The sequence below is a fragment of the Coturnix japonica genome, unplaced genomic scaffold (assembly GCF_054131305.1).
Source record: "Coturnix japonica strain WE unplaced genomic scaffold, WE-NBRP24 Scf058, whole genome shotgun sequence".
Taxonomy (NCBI): Eukaryota; Metazoa; Chordata; class Aves; order Galliformes; family Phasianidae; genus Coturnix; species Coturnix japonica.
The window spans coordinates 831,764-855,522 of NW_028188961.1; the positions used below are offsets into that span (position 1 = coordinate 831,764).

At 53.2% G+C, this 23,759-nt stretch overlaps 1 protein-coding gene across 6 annotated transcripts; it reads left to right on the plus strand.

The window, feature by feature from the left end:
* The first annotated feature begins 372 nt into the window (after window positions 1-372).
* Window positions 373-23,695, plus strand: LOC107307568 (serine protease 33-like). Of its 6 annotated transcripts, XM_085533262.1 has the most exons (10): window positions 373-512; window positions 2,215-2,247; window positions 4,090-4,258; window positions 7,183-7,460; window positions 9,390-9,556; window positions 11,356-11,575; window positions 13,402-13,549; window positions 18,761-18,993; window positions 20,097-20,230; window positions 22,997-23,695. In XM_085533262.1, exons 1-10 carry the CDS (start codon window positions 452-454, stop codon window positions 23,639-23,641), a joined length of 2,088 nt encoding a protein of 695 aa, XP_085389388.1. In that variant the 5' UTR covers window positions 373-451; the 3' UTR covers window positions 23,642-23,695. The 6 variants fall into 6 exon arrangements, 3 of the variants coding, with proteins under 3 accessions (XP_085389388.1, XP_085389390.1, XP_085389389.1); XR_014941059.1 differs by lacking the exon at window positions 9,390-9,556; XM_085533264.1 differs by lacking the exons at window positions 13,402-13,549; window positions 20,097-20,230; window positions 22,997-23,695 and having other exon boundaries at window positions 18,761-18,922.
* The last annotated feature ends 64 nt before the right edge of the window (window positions 23,696-23,759 follow it).

A 23,759-nucleotide genomic window follows, 5' to 3' on the forward strand; every position in this document is an offset into this window, starting at 1 on the left:
ACCCCATAAACCCCATATACACCCCATACAACCCGTATATACCCCATATTCATTCCATACATCCTATTCACCCCATATACACCCATACACACCCCATACACCCCACATACTCCCCATACACCCCACATACACCCCATATAGACCCCATACACCCCACATACACCCCATATACACCCTATATACACCCTATATACACCCCACATACACCCCATATACACTCCATACACCCCACATACACCTCATATACATTCCATACATCCTATTCACCCCACATACACCCATACACACCCCATACACCCCACATACACCCCATACACCCCACATACACCCCATACAGACCCCATACACCCCACAAACACCCCATATAGACCCCACAAACACCCCATATAGACCCCATAGAGCCCATATAGACCCCATATAGACCCCATACAGTGGGGCTGGCAGGACGGCCATGCCCCCCCCCCTCTGCTGCTCACCTCCGTGCTTCATCCTCCTCCTCCTCCTCCTATGGGGTAAGTGGGGTGTATATGGGGTGGGGGGGTCTATGGGGGTCCCCAGGTGGGGGGGGGGGGTCCTATGGGGGTCCCCAAGGGGGGATATGGGGCGGGGGGGGGGTTCTATGGGGGTCCCCAAGGGGGGATATGGGGCGGGGGGGGGGGGTTCTATGGGGGTCCCCAAGGGGGGATATGGGGCGGGGGGGGGGTTCTATGGGGGTCCCCAAGGGGGGATATGGGGGTGGGGGGGGGTCTTATTGGAGTCCCCAAGGGGGGGATATGGGGGGGGAGGGTTCTAAATGGAGGGGGGCGTCCTATGGGGGTCCCCAAGGGGGGATATGGGGAAGGGGGGGGGGCAATGGGGGTCCCTAAGGGGGGATATAGGATCAAGGGGGGTCCCAAAGGGAGGGGGTGGGGAAGGGGGGGGGCTATTGGGGTCCCCAAGGGGGATATGGGGCAGGGGGGGGGTCCTATGGGGGGTCCCAAGGGGGGATATGGGAGTGGGGGGGTTCTATGGGGGCACCCAAGGGGGGATATGGGGGGGAGGGGGGTCTTATGGGGGTCCCAAGGGGGGATATGGGGGTGGGGGGGGTCCTATGGGGGTCCCAAGGGGGGATATGGGGGTGGGGGGGTCTTATTGGGGTCCCCAAGGGGGGATATGGGGTGGGGGGGTTCTATGGGGGCACCCAAGGGGGGATATGGGGGTGTGGGGGGGTCCTATGGGGGCTCCTCAAGGGGGATATGGGGGTGGTCCCATAAAGGGACCCCAGTGCCCCCCCAGGACCCCACAGTAACCCCATAGGGACCCCAATGACCCCATAGGGACCCCAATGACCCCCCAGGACCCCCCAATGCCCATAAAGGGACCCCAATGCCCCCAAAGGGACCCCAATAACCCCATAGGGACCCCAATAACCCCATAGGGACCCCAATGGCCCCAAATGGGCCCCATCCCCGCCCCATAGACGACAGACAGACAGACAGATGGACGCTGCTTGTCCACCCCGACCGGTCAGACGGGAAATAGGGCACCCCAGCCCCATAGACACAGACAGGGCCGTGCTGTGTGTGGGGTGGGGGCGGGGGGCAGCTTTGGGGTCCCATGTGTGGGGTGATGGGGGGGGGCAGCTTTGGGGTCCCATATGTGGGGCAGCTTTGGGGTCCCATGTGTGGGGTGATGGGGGGGGCAGCTTTGGGGTCCCATATGTGGGGTGATGGGGGGGGCAGCTTTGGGGTCCCATATGTGGGGCAGCTTTGGGGTCCCATGTATGGGGTGATGGGGGGCGCAGCTTTGGGGTCCCATATGTGGGGTGATGGGGGGGGGCAGCTTTGGGGTCCCATGTGTGGGGTGATGGGGGGGGCAGCTTTGGGGTCCCATATGTGGGGTGATGGGGGGGGCAGCTTTGGGGTCCCATGTGTGGGGTGATGGGGGGGGGCAGCTTTGGGGTCCCATATGTGGGGCAGCTTTGGGGTCCCATGTATGGGGTGATGGGGGGGGGCAGCTTTGGGGTCCCATATGTGGGGCAGCTTTGGGGTCCCATGTGTGGGGTGATGGGGGGGGCAGCTTTGGGGTCCCATGTGTGGGGTGATGGGGGGGGCAGCTTTGGGGTCCCATATGTGGGGCAGCTTTGGGGTCCCATGTGTGGGGTGATGGGGGGGGTCCTAATGGTGCCCCCCCCCTTAATGGGGTCGTAACCTGTGTCGTCCCCCCCCCCCCCAGGTGTTTGCATTGGGGCCGTTCATTCCAGTTCAGGTAAGGGGGGGTTTTGGGGTTAAAACCCCCAATATTGGGGTCCATGTTTGGGGTTCAGGTCCTATAGGGTGACACAACACCCACCCCCCACCCCATGGATCCGTTGGCCCCATAACAACCGACCCCATAACTGTGTTGTAACCCCTTCCTTCCTGATGGTGTAACACTGGGGTGCAATAGGGGATATGGGGGGTTATGGGGGGGGATATAGGGGGATATAAGGGGGATATAGGGGGATATAGGGGGGATATAGGAGGATATATGGGGATATAGGGGGGATATATGGGGATATATGGGGATATAGGGGGGATATAGGGGGATATAGGGGGGATATAAGGGAGATATAGGGAGATATAGGGGGATATAGGGGGGATATGGGGGGATTTATGGGGATATAGGGGGGATATAGGGGGATATAGGGGGGACATAGGGGGATATAGGGGGATATAGGGGGGATATAGGGGGGATATGGGTTCTCAGCCCCACATGAACCCATAACAAGGGATATAAGGGGATATAGGGGGATATAGGGGGGATATGGGGAGATATAGGGGGGATATAGGGGTTTATAGGGGGGATATGGGGATATAGGGGGCATATGGGGGGATATAGGGGGTTATAGGGGGATATAAGAGGGATATAGGGAGGATATAGGGGGATATAGGGGGATATAGGGGGATATAGGGGGGATATATGGGGATATAGGGGGGATATAAGGGGGATATAGGGGGGGTATTGGGGGATATAGAGGGATATAGGGGAGACATAGGGGGGTTGGGGGTCTCAGCCCCATATGACCCCATAGCAATGGGGTTATATGGGGTTTATGGGGTCTCAGCCCTTCCCTGCCCCATAACCAAGCTTTGTTATGGGTCTGCCCCATAACTGTCACCCCATAGATGCGGAATGTGGGTTATAGGGGAAATATAGGGGGGTTGGGGGTCTCAGCCCCATATGACCCCATAACAATGGGTTTATATGGGGTTTATGGGGTCTCAGCCCTTCCCTGCCCCATAACCAAGCTTTGTTATGGGTCTGCCCCATAACTGTCACCCCATAGATACGGAATGCGGGTTATAGGGGAGACATAGGGGGGTTGGGGGTCTCAGCCCCATATGACCCCATAACAATGGGGTTATATGGGGTTTACGGGGTCTCATCCCTTCCCCACCCCATAACCAAGCTTTGTTATGGGTCTGCCCCATAACTGTCACCCCATAGATGCGGAATGCAGGTTATAGGGGAAATACAGGGGGGGTTGGGGGTCTCATCTTCCCCACCCCATAACAATGGGGTTATATGGGGTTTACGGGGTCTCATCCCTTCCCCGCCCCATAACCAAGCTTTGTTATGGGTCTGCCCCATAACTGTCACCCCATAGATGCGGAATGCAGGTTATAGGGGAGACATAGGGGGGTTGGGGGTCTCAGCCCCATATGACCCCATAGCAATGGGGTTATATGGGGTTTATGGGGTCTCAGCCCTTCCCCGCCCCATAACCAAGCTTTGTTATGGGTCTGCCCCATAACTGTCACCCCATAGATGTGGAGTGTGGGTTATAGGGGAGACATAGGGGGGTTGGGGGTCTCAGCCCCATATGACCCCATAACAATGGGTCTCAGCCCTTCCCTGCCCCATAACCAAGCTTTGTTATGGGTCTGCCCCACAACTCTCACCCCATAGATGCGGAATGTGGGTTATAGGGGAAATATAGGGGGGTTGGGGGTCTCATCTTCCCCACCCCATAACAATGGGGTTATATGGGGTTTATGGGGTCTCATCCCTTCCCCGCCCCATAACCAAGCTTTGTTATGGGTCTGCCCCATAACTGTCACCCCATAGATGTGGAGTGCGGCCTCCAACGGGATCGGGGTCGCGTTGTGGGGGGCAGCTCGTCCCGTCCCGGTGAGTGGCCGTGGCAGGTCAGTCTGCAGTTATGGGGCCGGCACTTCTGTGGGGGGACCCTCGTCGCCCCACAGTGGGTCCTATCGGCCGCTCATTGCTTCCAAGGGTGAGTTGTGGGGCTGACCCATAAGTGGGGGGGGGGGGGGAGGATTCGGTTCTGACCCATAAGTGGGAGGGGTTTGGTTCCGACCCCATATATGAGCCCCACAGCCCCAATGGGACCCATTAGGGCACTTATGGGGCAGCTCTAGTTACCCCATTGATCCCCATATATGAACCCCACAGCCCCATTGGGACCCATATCACCCCATTAACCCCATATATGACCCCCACAGCCCCATTGGGACCCATATAACCCCATATAACCCCATATAACCCCATATATGACCCCCCCAGCCCCATTGGGACCCATATAACCCCATATAACCCCATATAACCCCATATCCCCCCATATAACCCCATATAACCCCATATAACCCCATATAACCCCATATCCCCCCATATAACCCCATATAACCCCATATAACCCCATATACCCCACATAACCCCATATACCCCATATCCCCCCATAGCCCCAATGGGTCCCGTGCCGCCCCCATATAACCCCATATCCCCCATATCTCCCCATAGCCCCAATGGGTCCCGTGCTGACCCCATATAACCCCATATAACCCCATATAACCCCACATAACCCCATATAACCCCATATTCCCCCATATAACCCCATATACCCCATATACCCCATATACCCCATATAACCCCATATAACCCCATATAACCCCATATCCCCCCATATAACCCCATATAACCCCATATAACCCCATATAACCCCATATCCCCCCATATAACCCCATATAACCCCATATAACCCCATATAACCCCATATAACCCCACATAACCCCATATATCCCACATAACCCCATATACCCCATATATCTCCCCATAGCCCCAATGGGTCCCGTGCCGACCCCATATAACCCCATATAACCCCATATAACCCCATATACCCCATATAACCCCATATACCCCATATAACCCCACATAACCCCATATAACCCCATATAACCCCACATAACCCCATATAACCCTATATCCCCCCATATCCTCCCATATAACCCCATATAACCCCATATAACCCCATATAACCCCATATACCCCATATATCCCCCCATAGCCCCAATGGGTCCCGTGCCGACCCCATATAACCCCATATAACCCCATATAACCCCATATACCCCATATAACCCCATATACCCCATATAACCCCACATAACCCCATATAACCCCATATAACCCCATATAACCCCATATATCCCATATACCCCATATCCCCCCATATAACCCCATATAACCCCATATAACCCCATATCCCCCCATATAACCCCATATAACCCCATATACCCCATATAACCCCATATAACCCCATATACCCCATATAACCCCATATAACCCCATATAACCCCATATAACCCCATATACCCCATATAACCCCATATAACCCCATATACCCCATATACCCCATATAACCCCATATAACCCCATATAACCCCATATAACCCCATATCCCCCCATATAACCCCATATACCCCATATAACCCCATATAACCCCATATAACCCCATATCCCCCCATATCCCCCCATATAACCCCATATAACCCCATATAACCCCATATACCCCATATAACCCCATATACCCCATATAACCCCATATAACCCCATATAACCCCATATAACCCCCTATACCCCATATAACCCCATATAACCCCATATAACCCCATATCTCCCCATATAACCCCATATAACCCCATATAACCCCATATAACCCCATATAACCCCCTATACCCCATATAACCCCATATAACCCCATATAACCCCATATCTCCCCATATAACCCCATATAACCCCATATAACCCCATATACCCCCATATCCCCCCACATAACCCCATATAACCCCATATAACCCCATATCTCCCCATATAACCCCATATAACCCCATATAACCCCATATAACCCCATATAACCCCATATAACCCCCTATACCCCATATAACCCCATATAACCCCATATAACCCCATATCCCCCCATATAACCCCATATAACCCCATATCCCCCCATACCCCCCCATATAACCCCCTATACCCCATACATCCCCCCATAGCCCCAATGGGTCCCGTGCCACCCCCATATAACCCCATATACCCCATATCCCCCCATATAACCCCATATATCCCCCCATAGCCCCAATGGGTCCCGTGCTGACCCCATATAACCCATATACCCCATATACCCCATATCCCCCCACATAACCCCACATAACCCCATATACCCCATATAACCCCATATACCCCATATAACCCCATATATCCCCCCATAGCCCCAATGGGTCCCGTGCCGGCCCCATATATCCCATATATCCCATATAACCCCATATAACCCCATATAACCCCATATAACCCCATATACCCCATATCCCCCCTTATCCCCCCATATAACCCCATATAACCCCATATAACCCCATATAACCCCATATAACCCCATATAACCCCATATACCCCATATAACCCCATATCCCCCCACATAACCCCATATCCCCCCATATAACCCCATATCCCCCCATATCCCCCCATATCCCCCCATATAACCCCATATAACCCCATATAACCCCATATAGCCCCCATATAACCCCATATAACCCCATATCCCCCCATATAACCCCATGTAACCCCATATAACCCCATATAACCCCATATACCCCATACCCCCCATAGCCCCAATGGGTCCCGTGCTGATCCCATATAACCCCATATAACCCCATATAACCCCATATAACCCCATATCCCCCCCATATAACCCCATATAACCCCATATCCCCCCATATAACCCCATATAACCCCATATATCCCCCATATAACCCCATATAACCCCATATAACCCCATATCCCCCCATATACCCCATATCCCCCCATATAACCCCACATAACCCCATATATCCCCATATAACCCCCTATACCCCATATATCCCCCCATAGCCCCAATGGGTCCCGTGCCAGCCCCATAGCGTGGCGCGCAGTTGTGGGCCGGCTTCGGCTGGGTGACTCAGCGGGTCAGGAGCTGTCCGTGCGGGAGGTGCTGATCCACGAGCGGTTCCGTTCGGTTCGGGGCGGACACGACGTGGCGCTGGTTCGGCTGCAGGGGGCGCTGAGGTTCGGACCCACAGTGGGACCCGTCTGCCTCCCCCAGCCCCAATTCCCGTTTGCGTTCGGGACCCCGTGTTGGGTCACGGGATGGGGGAACGTGGCTGAGAACGGTGAGACACCATAGAACCCATTGACCCTATAGAACCCATAGAGACCCTATAGATCCCATAGAGACCCATAGAGATCCACAGAACCCCATAGAACCCCATAGAGATCCATAGAGACCCTATAGATCCCATAGAGACCCCATAGAACCCATAAAGACCCATAGAGACCCCATAGAACCCATAGAGACCCTGTAGATCCCATAGAAACCCATAGAGACCCATAGAACCCCATAGAACCCCATAGAACCCATAGAACCCCTTAGAGCCCATAGAACCCCATAGAGACCCTATAGATCCCATAGAGACCCCATAGAACCCATAGAGACCCATAGAGACCCCATAGAACCCATAGAGACCCTATAGAGACCCCATAGAACCCATAAAGACCCATAGAGACCCTATAGATCCCATAGAGACCCCATAGAACCCCATAGAACCCCATAGAGACCCTATAGAACCCATAGAGACCCCATAGAAACCCATAGAACCCATAGAGACCCATAGAACCCATAGAGACCCTATAGATCCCATAGAAACCCATAGAGATCCATAGAACCCATAGAAACCCCATAGAACCCATAGAGACCCTATAGATCCCATAGAAACCCATAGAGATCCATAGAACCCCATAGAAACCCATAGAGATCCATAGAACCCATAGAAACCCCATAGAACCCATAGAGACCCTATAGATCCCATAGAAACCCATAGAGATCCATAGAACACCATAGAACCCCATAGAGATCCATAGAACCCATAGAAACCCCATAGAACCCATAGAGACCCTATAGATCCCATAGAGACCCCATAGAACCCATAGAGACACATAGAACCCATAGAAACCCCATAGTGACCCCATAGAAACCCATAGAAACCCATAGGCCCCATAGAAACCCATAGAACCCATAGAGCCCATAGAACTCCATAGAGACCCCATAGATCCCTATAGCACCCTATAGACCCCATATAAGCCCATAGGCCCCATAGAGCCCATAGAGACCCCATAGAGACCCTATAGATCCCATAGAACCCATAGAGACCCATAGAGACCCTATAGATCCCATAGAACCCATAGAGACCCATAGAACCCCATAGAACCCGTAGAGACCCATAGAACCCATAGAGCCCATAGAACTCCATAGAGACCCCATAGATCCCTATAGCACCCTATAGACCCCATATAAGCCCATAGGCCCCATAGAGCCCATAGAGACCCCATAGAACCCATAGAGACGCCATAGAACCCATAGAGACCCATAGAGACCCTATAGATCCCATAGAACCCATAGCGACCCATAGAGACCCATAGAACCCGTAGAGACCCATAGAACCCATAGAGACCCCATAGCAGCCCCATATCCCCCCTATATCCCCCCATAGCCCCCCATATCAGCCCCATATCCCCCCATATCCCCCCATATCCCCCCTATAACCCCCCATATCCCCCTATAACCCCCCATATCCCCCCATATCCCCCATATCCCCCCATATCCCCCCATATCCCCCCCATATCCCCCATATCCCCCTATAACCCCCCATATCCCCCCCATAACCCCCCATATCCCCCTATATCCCCCCATATCAGCCCCATATCCCCCCATATCCCCCATATCCCCCCATATCAGCCCCATATCCCCCCTATAACCCCCTATATCCCCCCTATATCCCCCCTATATCCCCCCATATCCCCCCATATCCCCCCATATCCCCCCCATATCCCCCATATCCCCCCTATAACCCCCCATATCCCCTATAACCCCGCAGTGTCCCTCCCCATGGACGTCCCCCTACAGAAGGTGGCCGTGGACCTGCTGAGCCCCCCAACCCCCATAGCCCCCCATATCAGCCCCATTTCCCCCCCATATCCCCCCTATAACCCCTATATCCCCCCATATCCCCCCATATCCCCCCATATCCCCTATAACCCCGCAGTGTCCCTCCCCATGGACGTCCCCTTACAGAAGGTGGCCGTGGACCTGCTGAGCCCCCCCACGTGTAACTGCCTCCACTCCAACCTGCGGCGCAGGGAGCTCATGAGACCGGCCAAAAGGGGGATGGTCTGCGTGGGGGGCAGCCACGGGGGGAGGGGGGCGTGTCAGGTAATGGGGTATGGGGGGATATGGGGGATATGGGGATATGGGGGATATGGGGGGTTATAGGGGGGATATGGGGGTATATGGGGGGATATGGGGGGATATGGGGGGATATGGGGGGATATGGGGCTGATATGGGGGGATATGGGGGCATATGGGGCTGATATGGGGGGATATGGGGCTGATATGGGGGGATATGGGGGGATATGGGGGGTTATGGGGGGATATGGGGGGATATGGGGCTGATATGGGGGGATATTGGGCTGATATGGGGGGATATGGGGGGTTATAGGGGGGATATGGGGGGATATGGGGGATTATAGAGGGATATGGGGGGTTATAGGGGGGATATGGGGCTGATATGGGGGGATATGGGGCTGATATGGGGGGATATGGGGGGATATGGGGCTGATATGGGGGGATATGGGGCTGATATGGGGGGATATAGGGGGTTATAGGGGGGATATGGGGGGATATGGGGGATTATAGGGGGGATATGGGGGATATGGGGGATATGGGGCTGATATGGGGATACTGGGGGGTTATGGGGGGATATGGGGCTGATATGGGGGGATATAGGGGGTTATAGGGGGGATATGGGGCTGATATGGGGGGATATGGGGCTGATATGGGGGGATATAGTGCTGATATGTGGCTGATATGGGGGGATATGGGGGGATATAGGGCTGATATGGGGCTGATATGGGGGCTATGAGGGGCTATGGGGCTGATATGGGGGGATGTGGGGCTGATATGGGGGGATATGGGGGGGATATGGGGCTGATATGGGGGGTAATAGGGGATGGTCTGCGTGGGGGGCAGCCACGGGGGGAGGGGGGCGTGTCAGGTAATGGGGGGGAATGGGGGGATATGGGGGGATGTGGGGGGATATAGGGGGTTATGGGGCTGATATGGGGGGATATGGGGGGATATAGGGGTCTATGGGGGGTTATGGGGGGATATGGGGCTGATATGGGGGGATATAGGGGGGATATAGGGGGATATAGGGGGGATATGGGGGGTTATAGGGGGATATGGGGGATTATAGGGGGGTTATGGGGGGATATGGGGGGATATGGGGCTGATATGGGGAGATATGGGGGGGATATGGGGGGATATGGGGGATAAGGGGGGAAATGGGGCTGATATGGGGGGATATGGGGGGTTATAGGGGGGATATGGGGGGATATGGGGCTGATTTGGGGGTTAGGGGGGGATATGGGGCTGATATGGGGGGATATGGGGGGATATGGGGCTGATATGGGGGTATGGGGGGATATGGGGGGATATGGGGCTGATATGGGGGGATATGGGGGGATATAGGGCTGATATGGGGCTGATATGGGGGCTATGAGGGGCTATGGGGCTGATATGGGGGGATGTGGGGCTGATATGGGGGGATATGGGGGGATATGGGGGGTTATAGGGGGGATATGGGGCTGATATGGGGGGATATGGGGCTGATATGGGGGGATATGGGGGGATATGGGGCTGATTTGGGGGTTAGGGGGGGCTATGGGGCTGATATGGGGGGATATAGTGCTGATATGGGGCTGATATGGGGGGCTATGGGGGGATATAGGGCTGATATGGGGCTGATATGGGGGGATATGGGGAGCAATGGGGGGCTCTGTGGCTCTCTATGGTTCTCTATGGTCTCTCTATCATCTCTATGGTCCCTATAGTCTCTATGGTCTCTATGGTCCCTATAGTCTCTATGGTCTCTATGGTCCCTATAGTCTCTCTGGTCTCTGTGGTCTCTCTATCCCCCATCTCTATGGTCTCTGTTCCACCCCCACCCCCAGGCGGACTCTGGCGGCCCGGTCACGTGTTTATCCGGAAGTCGCTGGGTTCAGGCCGGAGTTCTGAGCTTCGCCATTGGCTGCGGCCGAGCCAGCGGGCCTGGATTGGCCACTGCCTTGACGGAACACGCTGATTGGCTACAAAAGCATTTGGGACCGGAAGCGACTTTCGTGACGAGCGAAACAGCGCCACCCCCGGGATTGGAGGACGGGAAGTGCTACGGTGAGAGAGCGGCCAATAGGGATCCGTTATAGCTATGGGGCGGCCAATAGGGATCCGTTATAGCTATGGGGCGGCCAATAGGGATCCGTTATAGCCATGGGGCGGCCCCATAGGGATCCGTTATAGCCATGGGGCGGCCCCATAGGGATCCATTATAGCTATGGGGCGCCCCATAGGGATCCATTATAGCTATGGGGCGGCCAATAGGGATCCATTATAGCCATGGGGCGGCCAATAGGGATCCATTATAGCTATGGGGCGGCCCATAGGGATCCATTATAGCCATGGGGCGGCCAATAGGGATCCATTATAGCTATGGGGCCCCATAGGGATCCATTATAGCCATGGGGCGGCCCCATAGGGATCCATTATAGCCATGGGGCCCCATAGGGATCCGTTATAGCCATGGGGCGGCCCCATAGGGATCCATTATAGCCCAGTGGGGCCCTATTAACACCACAGCTCTATGGGGCGGCCCCATAGGGAACAGTAAGGAACGAGATCTATGGGGTCGGCCCCATAACAATACTCAGACCCCAATACCGACCCCATAACCCCCCCCAGACCCCAATACCGACCCCATGACCCCCCTCAGACCCCAATACTGACCCCATAACCCCCTTTAGACCCCAATACCGACCCCATAACCCCCTTTAGACCCCAATACCGACCCCATATCCCCCTTTAGACCCCAATACCGACCCCATAACCCCCCTCAGACCCCAATACTGACCCCATAACCCCCCTCAGACCCCAATACTGACCCCATAACCCCCTTTAGACCCCAATACCGACCCCATAACCCCCTTTAGACCCCAATACCGACCCCATAACCCCCCTCAGACCCCAATACCGACCCCATAACCCCCCTTAGACCCCAATACTGACCCCATAACCCCCTTTAGACCCCAATACCGACCCCATAACCCCCCTTAGACCCCAATACCGACCCCATAACTTCCCTCAGACCCCAATACTGACCCCATAACCCCCCTCAGACCCCAATACTGACCCCATAACCCCCCTTAGACCCCATAATCCCCCTTAGACCCCAATACCGACCCCATAACCCCCCTCAGACCCCAATACCGACCCCATAACCCCCTTTAGACCCCAATACTGACCCCATAAGCCCCCTCAGACCCCAATACTGACCCCATAACCCCCCTCAGACCCCAATACTGACCCCATAACCCCCTTTAGACCCCAATACCGATCCCATAACCCCCCTCAGACCCCAATACTGACCCCATAACCCCCTTTAGACCCCAATACTGACCCCATAACTCACCTCAGTCCCCAATACCGACCCCATAACCCCCCTCAGACCCCAATACTGACCCCATAACCCCCCTTATACCCCAATACCGACCCCATAACCCCCCTCAGACCCCAATACCGACCCCATAACCCCCCTTATACCCCAATACTGACCCCATAACCCCCCTTAGACCCCATAACCCCCCTTAGACCCCAATACCGACCCCATAACCCCCCTCAGACCCCAATACTGACCCCATAACCCCCTTTAGACCCCATATCCCCCCATATCCCCTATTAATCCCCTATATCCCCCATATCCCCTATTAATCCCCTATATCCCCCATATCCCCTATTAATCCCCTATATCCCCCTTTATCCAGGCTGTGGGATGCAGGGGGGTCCCATAACCCCCCCCAGACCCCAATACTGACCCCATAACCCCCTTTAGACCCCATAACCCCCCATATCCCCTATTAATCCCCCATATCCCCCATATCCCCTATTAATCCCCTATATCCCCCATATCCCCTATTAATCCCCTATATATCTCCCCCTTTATCCAGGCTGTGGGATGCAGGGGGGTCCGGCCCTGTCGCCCCCCCCCCCAATATGGCCGTGGTCCGTGGCCCTATATCTACATGGGGGGCGCCGCTGTGGGGGGGCCCTGGTGGCTGAGAGATGGGTCCTGGCAGCTGCTCATTGCTTTATAGGGTGAGACCCCATAACTATAGGGGAACCCTATAGGGACCCTATTATATAGGGGGAATCCTATTATATAGGGGGAATCCTATTATATAGGGGGAACCCTATAGGGACCCTATTATAGGGGGAATCCTATTATATAGGGGGAATCCTATAGGGACCCTATTATAGGGGGAATCCTATTATATAGGGGGAATCCTATAGGGACCCTATTATAGGGGGAATCCTATTATATAGGGGGAATCCTATAGGGACCCTATTATAGGGGGAATCCTATTATATAGGGGGAATCCTATTATATAGGGGGAACCCTATAGGGACCCTATTATAGGGGGAATCCTATTATATAGGGGGAATCCTATTATATAGGGGAATCCTATTATATAGGGGGAACCCTATAGGGACCCTATTATAGGGGGAATCCTATTATATAGGGGGAATCCTATAGGGACCCTATTATAGGGGGAATCCTATAGGGACCCTATTATAGGGGGAATCCTATTATATAGGGGGAATCCTATAGGGACCCTATTATAGGGGGAATCCTATTATATAGGGGGAATCCTATTATATAGGGGGAACCCTATAGGGACCCTATTATAGGGGGAATCCTATTATATAGGGGGAATCCTATTATATAGGGGGAATCCTATAGGGACCCTATTATAGGGGGAATCCTATTATATAGGGGGAATCCTATAGGGACCCCATTATAGGGGGAATCCTATTATATAGGGGGAATCCTATAGGGACCCTATTATAGGGGGAATCCTATTATATAGGGGGAATCCTATTATATAGGGGGAACCCTATAGGGACCCTATTATAGGGGGAATCCTATTATATAGGGGGAATCCTATAGGGACCCTATTATAGGGGGAATCCTATTATATAGGGGGAATCCTATAGGGACCCTATTATAGGGGGAATCCTATTATATAGGGGGAACCCTATAGGGACCCTATTATGGGGGAATCCTATTATATAGGGGGAATCCTATAGGGACCCTATTATAGGGGGAATCCTATTATATAGGGGGAATCCTATTATATAGGGGGAATCCTATTATATAGGGGGAATCCTATAGGGACCCTATTATAGGGGGAATCCTATTATATAGGGGGAATCCTATAGGGACCCTATTATAGGGGGAATCCTATTATATAGGGGGAACCCTATAGGGACCCTATTATAGGGGGAATCCTATTATATAGGGGGAATCCTATTATATAGGGGGAACCCTATAGGGACCCTATTATAGGGGGAATCCTATTATATAGGGGGAATCCTATAGGGACCCCATTATAGGGGGAATCCTATTATATAGGGGGAATCCTATAGGGACCCTATTATAGGGGGAATCCTATTATATAGGGGGAATCCTATTATATAGGGGGAACCCTATAGGGACCCTATTATAGGGGGAATCCTATTATATAGGGGGAATCCTATAGGGACCCTATTATAGGGGGAATCCTATTATATAGGGGGAATCCTATAGGGACCCTATTATAGGGGGAATCCTATTATATAGGGGGAACCCTATAGGGACCCTATTATGGGGGAATCCTATTATATAGGGGGAATCCTATAGGGACCCTATTATAGGGGGAATCCTATTATATAGGGGGAATCCTATTATATAGGGGGAATCCTATAGGGACCCTATTATAGGGGGAATCCTATTATATAGGGGGAACCCTATAGGGACCCTGTTATAGGGGGAATCCTATTATATAGGGGGAATCCTATTATATAGGGGGAATCCTATAGGGACCCTATTATAGGGGGAATCCTATTATATAGGGGGAATCCTATAGGGACCCTATTATAGGGGGAATCCTATTATATAGGGGGGAAATCCTATTATATGGGGGGGAAATCCTATTGTTGGGGGGGCTTGGGGGTTCCTATGGGGTTTATGGGGTTCCTATGGGGTTTTTGGGGTTCCTATGGGGTTTTGGGGCTCCTATGGTGTTTATGGGGTTCCTATGGGGTTTTGGGGTTCCTATGGGGTTTTTGGGGCTCCTATGGGGTTTTGGGGTTCCTATGGGGTTTATGGGGTTCCTATGGGGTTTTGGGGTTCCTATGGGGTTTATGGGGTTCCTATGGGGTTTTGGGGTTCCTATGGGGTTTGGTGCTCTCCAATGGGATTTTTGGGGTTCCTATGGGGTTTTGGGGCTCCTATGGGGTTTTGGGGGTTCCTATGGGGTTTATGGGGTTCCTATGGGGTTTTGGGGTTCCTATGGGGTTTATGGGGTTCCTATGGTGTTTTTGGGGTTCCTATGGGGTTTTTGGGGCTCCTATGGGGTTTATGGGGTTCCTATGGGGTTTGGGGTGCTCCTATGGGGTTTTGGGGCTCCTATGGTGTTTTTGGGGTTCCTATGGGGTTTTTGGGGTTCCCCTATGGATTTTTTGGGGTTCCTATGGGGTTTATGGGGTTCCTATGGGGTTTTTGGGGTTCCTATGGGTTTTGGGGGTTCCTATGGGGTTTATGGGGTTCCTATGGGGTTTATGGGGTTCCTATGGGGTTTATGGGGTTCCTATGGGGTTTTTGGGTTCCTATGGGGTTTATGGGGTTCCTATGGGGTTTTGGGGTTCCTATGGGGTTTATGGGATTCCTATGGGTTTTGGGGGTTCCTATGGGGTTTATGGGGCTCCTATGGGGTTTTGGGGTTCCTATGGGGTTTATGGGGCTCCTATGGGGTTTTGGGGTTCCTATGGGGTTTATGGGGTTCCTATGGGGTTTATGGGTTCCTATGGGGTTTATGGGGTTCCTATGGGGTTTTGGGGTTCCTATGGGGTTTATGGGATTCCTATGGGTTTTGGGGGTTCCTATGGGGTTTATGGGATTCCTATGGGGTTTTTGGGGTTCCTATGGGGTTTATGGGGTTCCTATGGGGTTTTTGGGGTTCCTATGAGGTTTTGGGGTTCCTATGGGGTTTGGGGGTTCCTATGGGGTTTGGGGGGGTTCCTATGGGGTTTCTATGGGATTTGGGGTTCCTATGGGGTTTTGGGGTTCCTATGGGGTTTATGGGGTTCCTATGGGGTTTGGGGTTCCTATGGGGTTTATGGGGTTCCTATGGGGTTTGGGGTGCTCTTATGGGGTTTATGGGGTTCCTATGGGGCCTGGGGTGTTCCTATGGGGTTTGGGGGATTCCTATGGGGTTTTGGGGGTTCCTATGGGGTTTATGGGTTCCTATGGGGTTCCTATGGGGTTTTTGGGGTTCCTATGGGGTTTTTTGGGGTTCCTATGGGGTTTATGGGGGTTTATGGGGTTCCTATGGGGTTTTGGGGGGGCTCCTATGGGGTTTTTGGGGCTCCTATGGGGTTTATGGGGTTCCTATGGGGTTTTGGGGTTCCTATGGGGTTTTTGGGGTTCCTATGGGGTTTTGGGGTTCCTATGGGGTTTATGGGGTTCCTATGGGGTTTGGGGTGCTCCTATGGGGTTTTGGGGTTCCTATGGGGTTTATGGGGTTCCTATGGGGTTTGGGGTTCCTATGGGGTTTATGGGGTTCCTATGGGGTTTTGGGGGTTCCTATGGGGTTTATGGGGTTCCTATGGTGTTTTGGGGTTCCTATGGGGTTTGGGGGGTTCCTATGGGGTTTATGGGGTTCCTATGGGGTTTTTGGGGTTCCTATGGGGTTTATGGGGCTCCTATGGGGTTTTGGGGGTTCCTATGGGGTTTTTGGGGTTCCTATGGGGTTTTGTGGGTTCCTATGGGGTTTTGGGGTTCCTATGGGGTTTTTGGGGTTCCTATGGGGTTTTGTGGGTTCCTATGGGGTTTTGGGGTTCCTATGGGGTTTTTGGGGTTCCTATGGGGTTTTGGGGGTTCCTATGGGGTTTATGGGGTTCCTATAGGGTTTTTGGGGTTCCCCTATGGGTCTTTTTGGGTTCCTATGGGGTTTGGGGGGTTCCTATGGGGTTTTGGGACTCCTATGGGGTTTTGGGGCTCCTATGGGGTTTATGGGGGTTCCTATGGGGTTTTTGGGACTCCTATGGGGTTTTGGGGCTCCTATGGGGTTTATGGGGTTCCTATGGGGTTTTTGGGGTTCCTATGGGTTTTGGGGGTTCCTATGGGGTTTGGGGGGTTCCTATGGGGTTTTTGGGGTTCCTATGGGTTTTGGGGGTTTCTATGGGGTTTATGGGGTTCCTATGGGGTTTTGGGGGTCTCCTATGGGGTTTGGGGGGTTCCTATGGGGTTTTTGGGATTCCTATGGGGTTTTGGGGGTTCCTATGGGGTTTGGGGTGCTCCTATGGGGTTTATGGGGTTCCTATGGGTTTTATGGGGTTCCTATGGGGTTTTGGGGTTCCTATGGGGTTTTGGGGGTTCCTATGGGGTTTATGGTGTTCCTATGGGGTTTTTGGGGTTCCTATGGGGTTTGGGGTGCTCCTATGGGGTTTTGGGGTTCCTATGGGGTTTATGGGGTTTCTATGGGGTTTTTGGGGTTCCTATGGGGTTTTGGGGCTCCTATGGGGTTTTGGGGGGGCTCCTATGGGGTTTTTGGGGCTCCTATGGGGTTTATGGGGTTCCTATGGGGTTTTGGGGTTCCTATGGGGTTTGGGGGGGTTCCTATGGGGTTTCTATGGGATTTGGGGGTTCCTATGGGGTTTTTGGGTTCCTATGGGGTTTTGGGGGTTCCTATGGGGTTTTGGGGTTCCTATGGGGTTTATGGGGTTCCTATGGGGTTTTGGGGTTCCTATGGAGTTTATGGGGTTCCTATGGGGTTTTGGGGTTCCTATGGGGTTTTGGGGGTTCCTATGGGGTTTTTGGGTGTTCCTATGGGGTTTGGGGGGGTTCCTATGGGGTTTATGGGGTTCCTATGGGGTTTGGGGTGCTCCTATGGGGTTTTGGGGTTCCTATGGGGTTTATGGGGCTCCTATGGGGTTTTTGGGTTCTTATGGGTTTTATGGGGCTCCTATGGGGTTTTGGGGCTCCTATGGGGTTTTGGGGTTCCTATGGGGTTTGGGGGGGTTCCTATGGGTTTTCTATGGGGTTTATGGGTCTCCTATGGGGTTTTGGGGGTTCCTATGGGGTTTTGGGGTTCCTATGGGGTTTTGGGGCTCCTATGGGGTTTTGGGGGTTCCTATGGGGTTTTGGGGTTCCTATGGGGTTTATGGGGTTCCTATGGGGTTTATGGGGCTCCTATGGGGTTTTGGGGTTCCTATGGGGTCTCTCACCCCCCTGCCCCATAAGTCCAGCCCCACATCTCCCCACAGACACCAGGAGGCCGAATCGTGGCTGGCCGTGACCCCAAATGGCCATCGGGGCCGCGGCGCCCGCCTGGCCCTACACGGAGCCTTCGTATCTATGGGGCAGGGCCGGGACCTGGCCCTATTGAGCCTGGAAACCCCATTACCTATAGGGCCGGAGCTGCGACCCCTATGTCTGCCCTATAGGGACCATAAGAGGCCGCCGGGGACGCGGTGTTGGGCTCTTATGGGGTCCAACGGTGAGTGACCCTAAAAGGGGGAAGTTGGACCCATAAGTTGGGGGTCCCATAAGTTGGGGGGGTCCCATAAGGGGGTGGCCCCATAAGTGGTGGGAACTTAGGTCCGTTTTGGGGTCATTTGGGGTCTTTTTGGGGTCTTTAGGTCCCTTTTAGGGTCATTTGGGGTCTTTTTGGGGTCCTTAGGTCCCTTTTGGGGCCATTTGGGGTCTTTTTGGGGTCTTTAGGTCCATTTTAAGGCCATTTTGGGGTCATTTGGGGTCTTTTTGGGGTCCTTAGGTCCATTTTAGGGCCATTTGGGGTCTTTTTGGGGTCTTTAGGTCCATTTTAAGGCCATTTTGGGGCCATTTGCGGTCTTTTTGGGGTCCTTAGGTCCATTTTAGGACCCTTTTAGGGTCATTTGGGGTCTTTTTGGGGTCCTTAGGTCCCTTTTAGGTCCCTTTTAGAGTCATTTGGGGTCTTTTTGGGGTCCTTATTTCCCTTTTGGGGTCCATTTTGGGTCCATTTTGGGGTCTTTTAGGGTCTTTTTGGGGTCCTTAGTTCACTTTTAGGGTCATTTGGGGTCTTTTGTGGTTCTTAGGTCCCTTTTAGGGCCATTTTGGGGTCATTTGGGGTCCTTAGTTCCCTTTTGGGGTCCCTTTTGGGGTCATTTAGGGTCTCTTTGGGGTCTTTTTGGGGTCTTTTTGGGGTCCTTATTTCCCTTTTAGGTCCATTTTAGGGTCCTTAGGTCCATTTTGGGGCCATTTGGGGTCTTTTTGGGGTCCTAATTTCCCTTTTGGGGTCATTTGGGGGTCTTTTTGGGGTCCTTAGGTCCCTTTAATGTCCCTTTTAGGGTCTTTTAGGGTCTTTTTGGGGTCCTTAGGTCCCTTTAAGGTCCCTTTAATGTCCCTTTTAGGGTCTTTTTGGGGTCCTTAGGTCCCTTTTAGGGTCTTTTAGGGTCTTTTTGGGGTCCTTATTTCCCTTTTGGGGTCCCTTTTGGGTCCATTTTGGGGTCTTTTAGGGTCTTTTTGGGGTCCTTATTTCTCTTTTGGGGTCCATTTTGGGTCCATTTTGGGGTCTTTTGGGGTCTTTTTGGGGTCCTAATTTCCCTTTTGGGGTCTCCTTAGGCTCGTCCCCCGCTATGGGGCAGCAGAGCGTGGAGGTGACCCCATTGGATGACCCCAAATCTTATGGGGCCGTCGAGGACGACGCCAACGACACCTTCAGCGTCAGCGGCCCCATAAACGCCTCCAACTGCCAGGTCTGATCTATGGGGCCCTATAGCCCTTATGGGGTCTATGGGGTCTTATGGGGTCTATGGGGTTCCTATATCCCATATGGGGGTCCCTATATCCCATATAGGGGTCTTATGGGGTCTATGGGGTCTTATGGGGTCTATGGGGTCTTATGGGGTCTATGGGGTCTATGGGGTTTTATGGGGTTTATGGGGCTCTGTGGGGTCTATTTTGGGGTCTGTGGGGTCCCTATATCCCATATGGGTTCTTATGGGGTCTATGGGGTCTTATGGGATCTTATGGGGTCTTATGGGGTCTATGGGGTCTCTGGGGTTCTGTGGGGTCTATTTTGGGGTCCTTGGGGTCTTATGGGGTCTATGGGGTCTTATGGGGTCTATGGGGTCTATGGGGCTTATGGGGTCTATGGGGTCTTATGGGGTCTATGGGGTCTATGGGGTCTTATGGGGTCTATGGGGTCTTATGGGGTCTCTGGGGTTCTGTGGGGTCTATTTTGGGGTCTTTGGGGTCTATGGGGTCCTTATATCCCATATAGGGGTCTTATGGGGTCTTTGGGGTCTTATGGGGTCTATGGGGTTCCTATATCCCATATGGGGGTCCATATATCCCATATAGGGGTCTATGGGGTCTTATGGGGTCCATTTTGGGGTCTATGGGGTCTATGGGGTTCCTATATCCCATATGGGGGTCCATATATCCCATATAGGGGTCTATGGGGTCTTATGGGGTCCATTTGGGGGTCTATGGGGTCTGTGGGGTCCCTATATCCCATATGGGGGTCTTATGGGGACTATGGGGTCTTATGGGGTCCCTATATCCCATATAGGGGTCTATGGGGTCTTATGGGGTCCATTTTGGGGTCTATGGGGTCTGTGGGGTCCCTATATCCCATATGGGGGTCTTATGGGGTCTATGGGGTCTTATGGGGTCCCTATATCCCATATGGGGTCTTATGGGGTCTGTGGGGTCTTCTGGGGTCTATGTTGGGGTCTTATGGGGTCTATGGGGTCCCTATATCCCATATGGGGGTCCATATATCCCATATAGGGGTCTTATGGGGTCTATGTTGGGGTCTTATGGGGTCTATGGGGTCCCTATATCCCATATGGGGGACCATACATATCATATAAGGGTCTTATGGGGTCTATTTTGGGGTCTTATGGTGTCTATGGGGTCTTTGGGGCCATATGGGGTCTTTGCTATGGGGTCTTATGGGGTCCCTATATCCCATATGGGTTCTTAAGTGGTCTATGGGGTCTTATGGGTCTGTAGGGTCTCCATATCCCATATGGGGTCTTATGGGGTCGATTTTGGGGTCTTATGGGGTCTTATGGGGTCTATGGGGTCTTATGGAGTCTATGGGGTCTTATGGGGTCCCTATTTCCCATATGGGGGTCTTATGGGGTCTATGGGGTCTTATGGGTTTGTAGGGTCTCCATATCCCATATGGGGTCTTATGGGGTCTTTGGGGTCTTATGGGGTCGATTTTGGGGCCATTTGGGTTCTTTGGGGTCCTTGGGGTCTTATGGGGTCTATGGGGCCATTTGGGGTCTATTTTGGGGTCTTTGGCGTCTATGGGGTCCCTATATCCCATATGGGTTCTTATGGGGTCTATGGGGTCTATGGGGTCTTATGGGGTCTTATGGGGTCTATGGGGTCTATGGGGTCTTATGGGGTTTATGGGGTTCTGTGGGGTCTATTTTGGGGTCTGTGGGGTCCCTATATCCCATGTGGGTTCTTATGGGGTCTATGGGGTCTTATGGGGTCTATGGGGTCTTATGGGGTCTTATGGGGTCTATGGGGTCTATTTTGGGGTCTTTGGGGTCTGTGGGGTCCCTATATCCCATATGGGTTCTTATGGGGTCTTATGGGGTCTATGGGGTCTTATGGGGTCTATGGGGTCTATTTTGGGGTCTTTGGGGTCTATGGGGTCCCTATATCCCATATGGGGTCTTATGGGGTCCTTGGGGTCTTATGGGGTCTATGGGGTCTTATGGGGTCTTATGGGGTCTATGGGGTCTATGGGGTCTATGGGGTCTTATGGGGTCTATGGGGTCTTATGGGGTCTTATGGGGTCTATGGTGTCTTATGGGGTCTATGGGGTCTTATGGGGTCTTATGGGGTCTATGGGGTCTTATGGGGTCTTATGGGGTCTATGGGGTCTTATGGGGTCTTATGGGGTCTTATGGGGTCTTATGGGTTCTTATGGGGTCTACGGGGTCTTATGGGGTCTTATGGGGTCTATGGGGTCTTATGGGGTCTTATGGGGTCTTATGGGGTCTATGGGGTCTTATGGGGTCTATGGGGTCTATTTTGGGGTCTGTGGGGTCTATGGGGTCCCTATATCCCATATGGGGTCTTATGGGGTCCTTGGGGTCTTATGGGGTCTATGGGGTCTTATGGGGTCTATGGGGTCTTATGGGGTCTTATGGGGTTTATGGGGTTCTGTGGGGTCTATTTTGGGGTCTGTGGGGTCCCTATATCCCATGTGGGTTCTTATGGGTTCTTATGGGTTCTTATGGGGTCTATGGGGTCTTATGGGGTCTTATGGGGTCTATGGGGTCTTATGGGGTCTATGGGGTCTTATGGGGTCCTTGGGGTCTTATGGGGTCTATGGGGTTCTGTGGGGTCCATTTTGGTTCCATTTGGGGTCTTATGGGGTCTATGGGGTCTTATGGGGTCTTATGGGGTCTATGGGGTCTTATGGGGTCTATGGGGTCTATTTTGGGTCCATTTGGGGTCTTTTCTCAGCCCCACATCATCCCACCCCACAGCCGGACGCTGGCTCCCCATTGGCTTGTGATGAAGGTGGGATCTGGTTCCTGCAGGGGGTCGCCAACGGGGTGGGCTGCGCTATGGGGCAGCCCCCCACATTCACCGCCGTGACCCCATACGAGCGTTGGATCTATGGGGTGACCAGAGAGGCCTATTTCAATGAGCCCCCCGACCCCACAGAGGACGAGGAACCCCAAGATGAACCGTGGGGGGAAACCGGACCCATAGCGGAACCCAGCCCCATAGCGGACCCCAATGTTACAGGGTCACCCAGCCCCATAGAGAACCCTAAACCCATAGAGGACCCCAATGGAGGGTCACCCAGCCCCATAGCGGACCCCATAGGGGACCCCAATGGAGGGTCACCCAGCCCCATAGAGAACCCTAAACCCATAGAGGACCCCATAGGGGACCCCAATAGAGGGTCACCCAGCCCCACAGAGGACCCTAAACCCATAGAGGACCCCAATGGAGGGTCACCCAGCCCCATAGGGGACCCCAGCCCCATAGAGGACCCCAATGTTGTAGGGTCACCCAGCCCCATAGCGGACCCCAGCCCCATAGAGGACCCCAGCCCCATAGTGGACCCCAATGTTGTAGGGTCACCCAGCCCCATAGGGGACCCCATCCCCACAGAGGACTGAAGGCCTCTATTTGGGGTCACTTGTGGGGCAGCAATAAAGTGGTGGTGGTCAGCAGCCCCACAACTCCCTGCCTCTTTTCTTATGGGGCACACTTGTGGGTCCTCAGCCCCATAAGTGT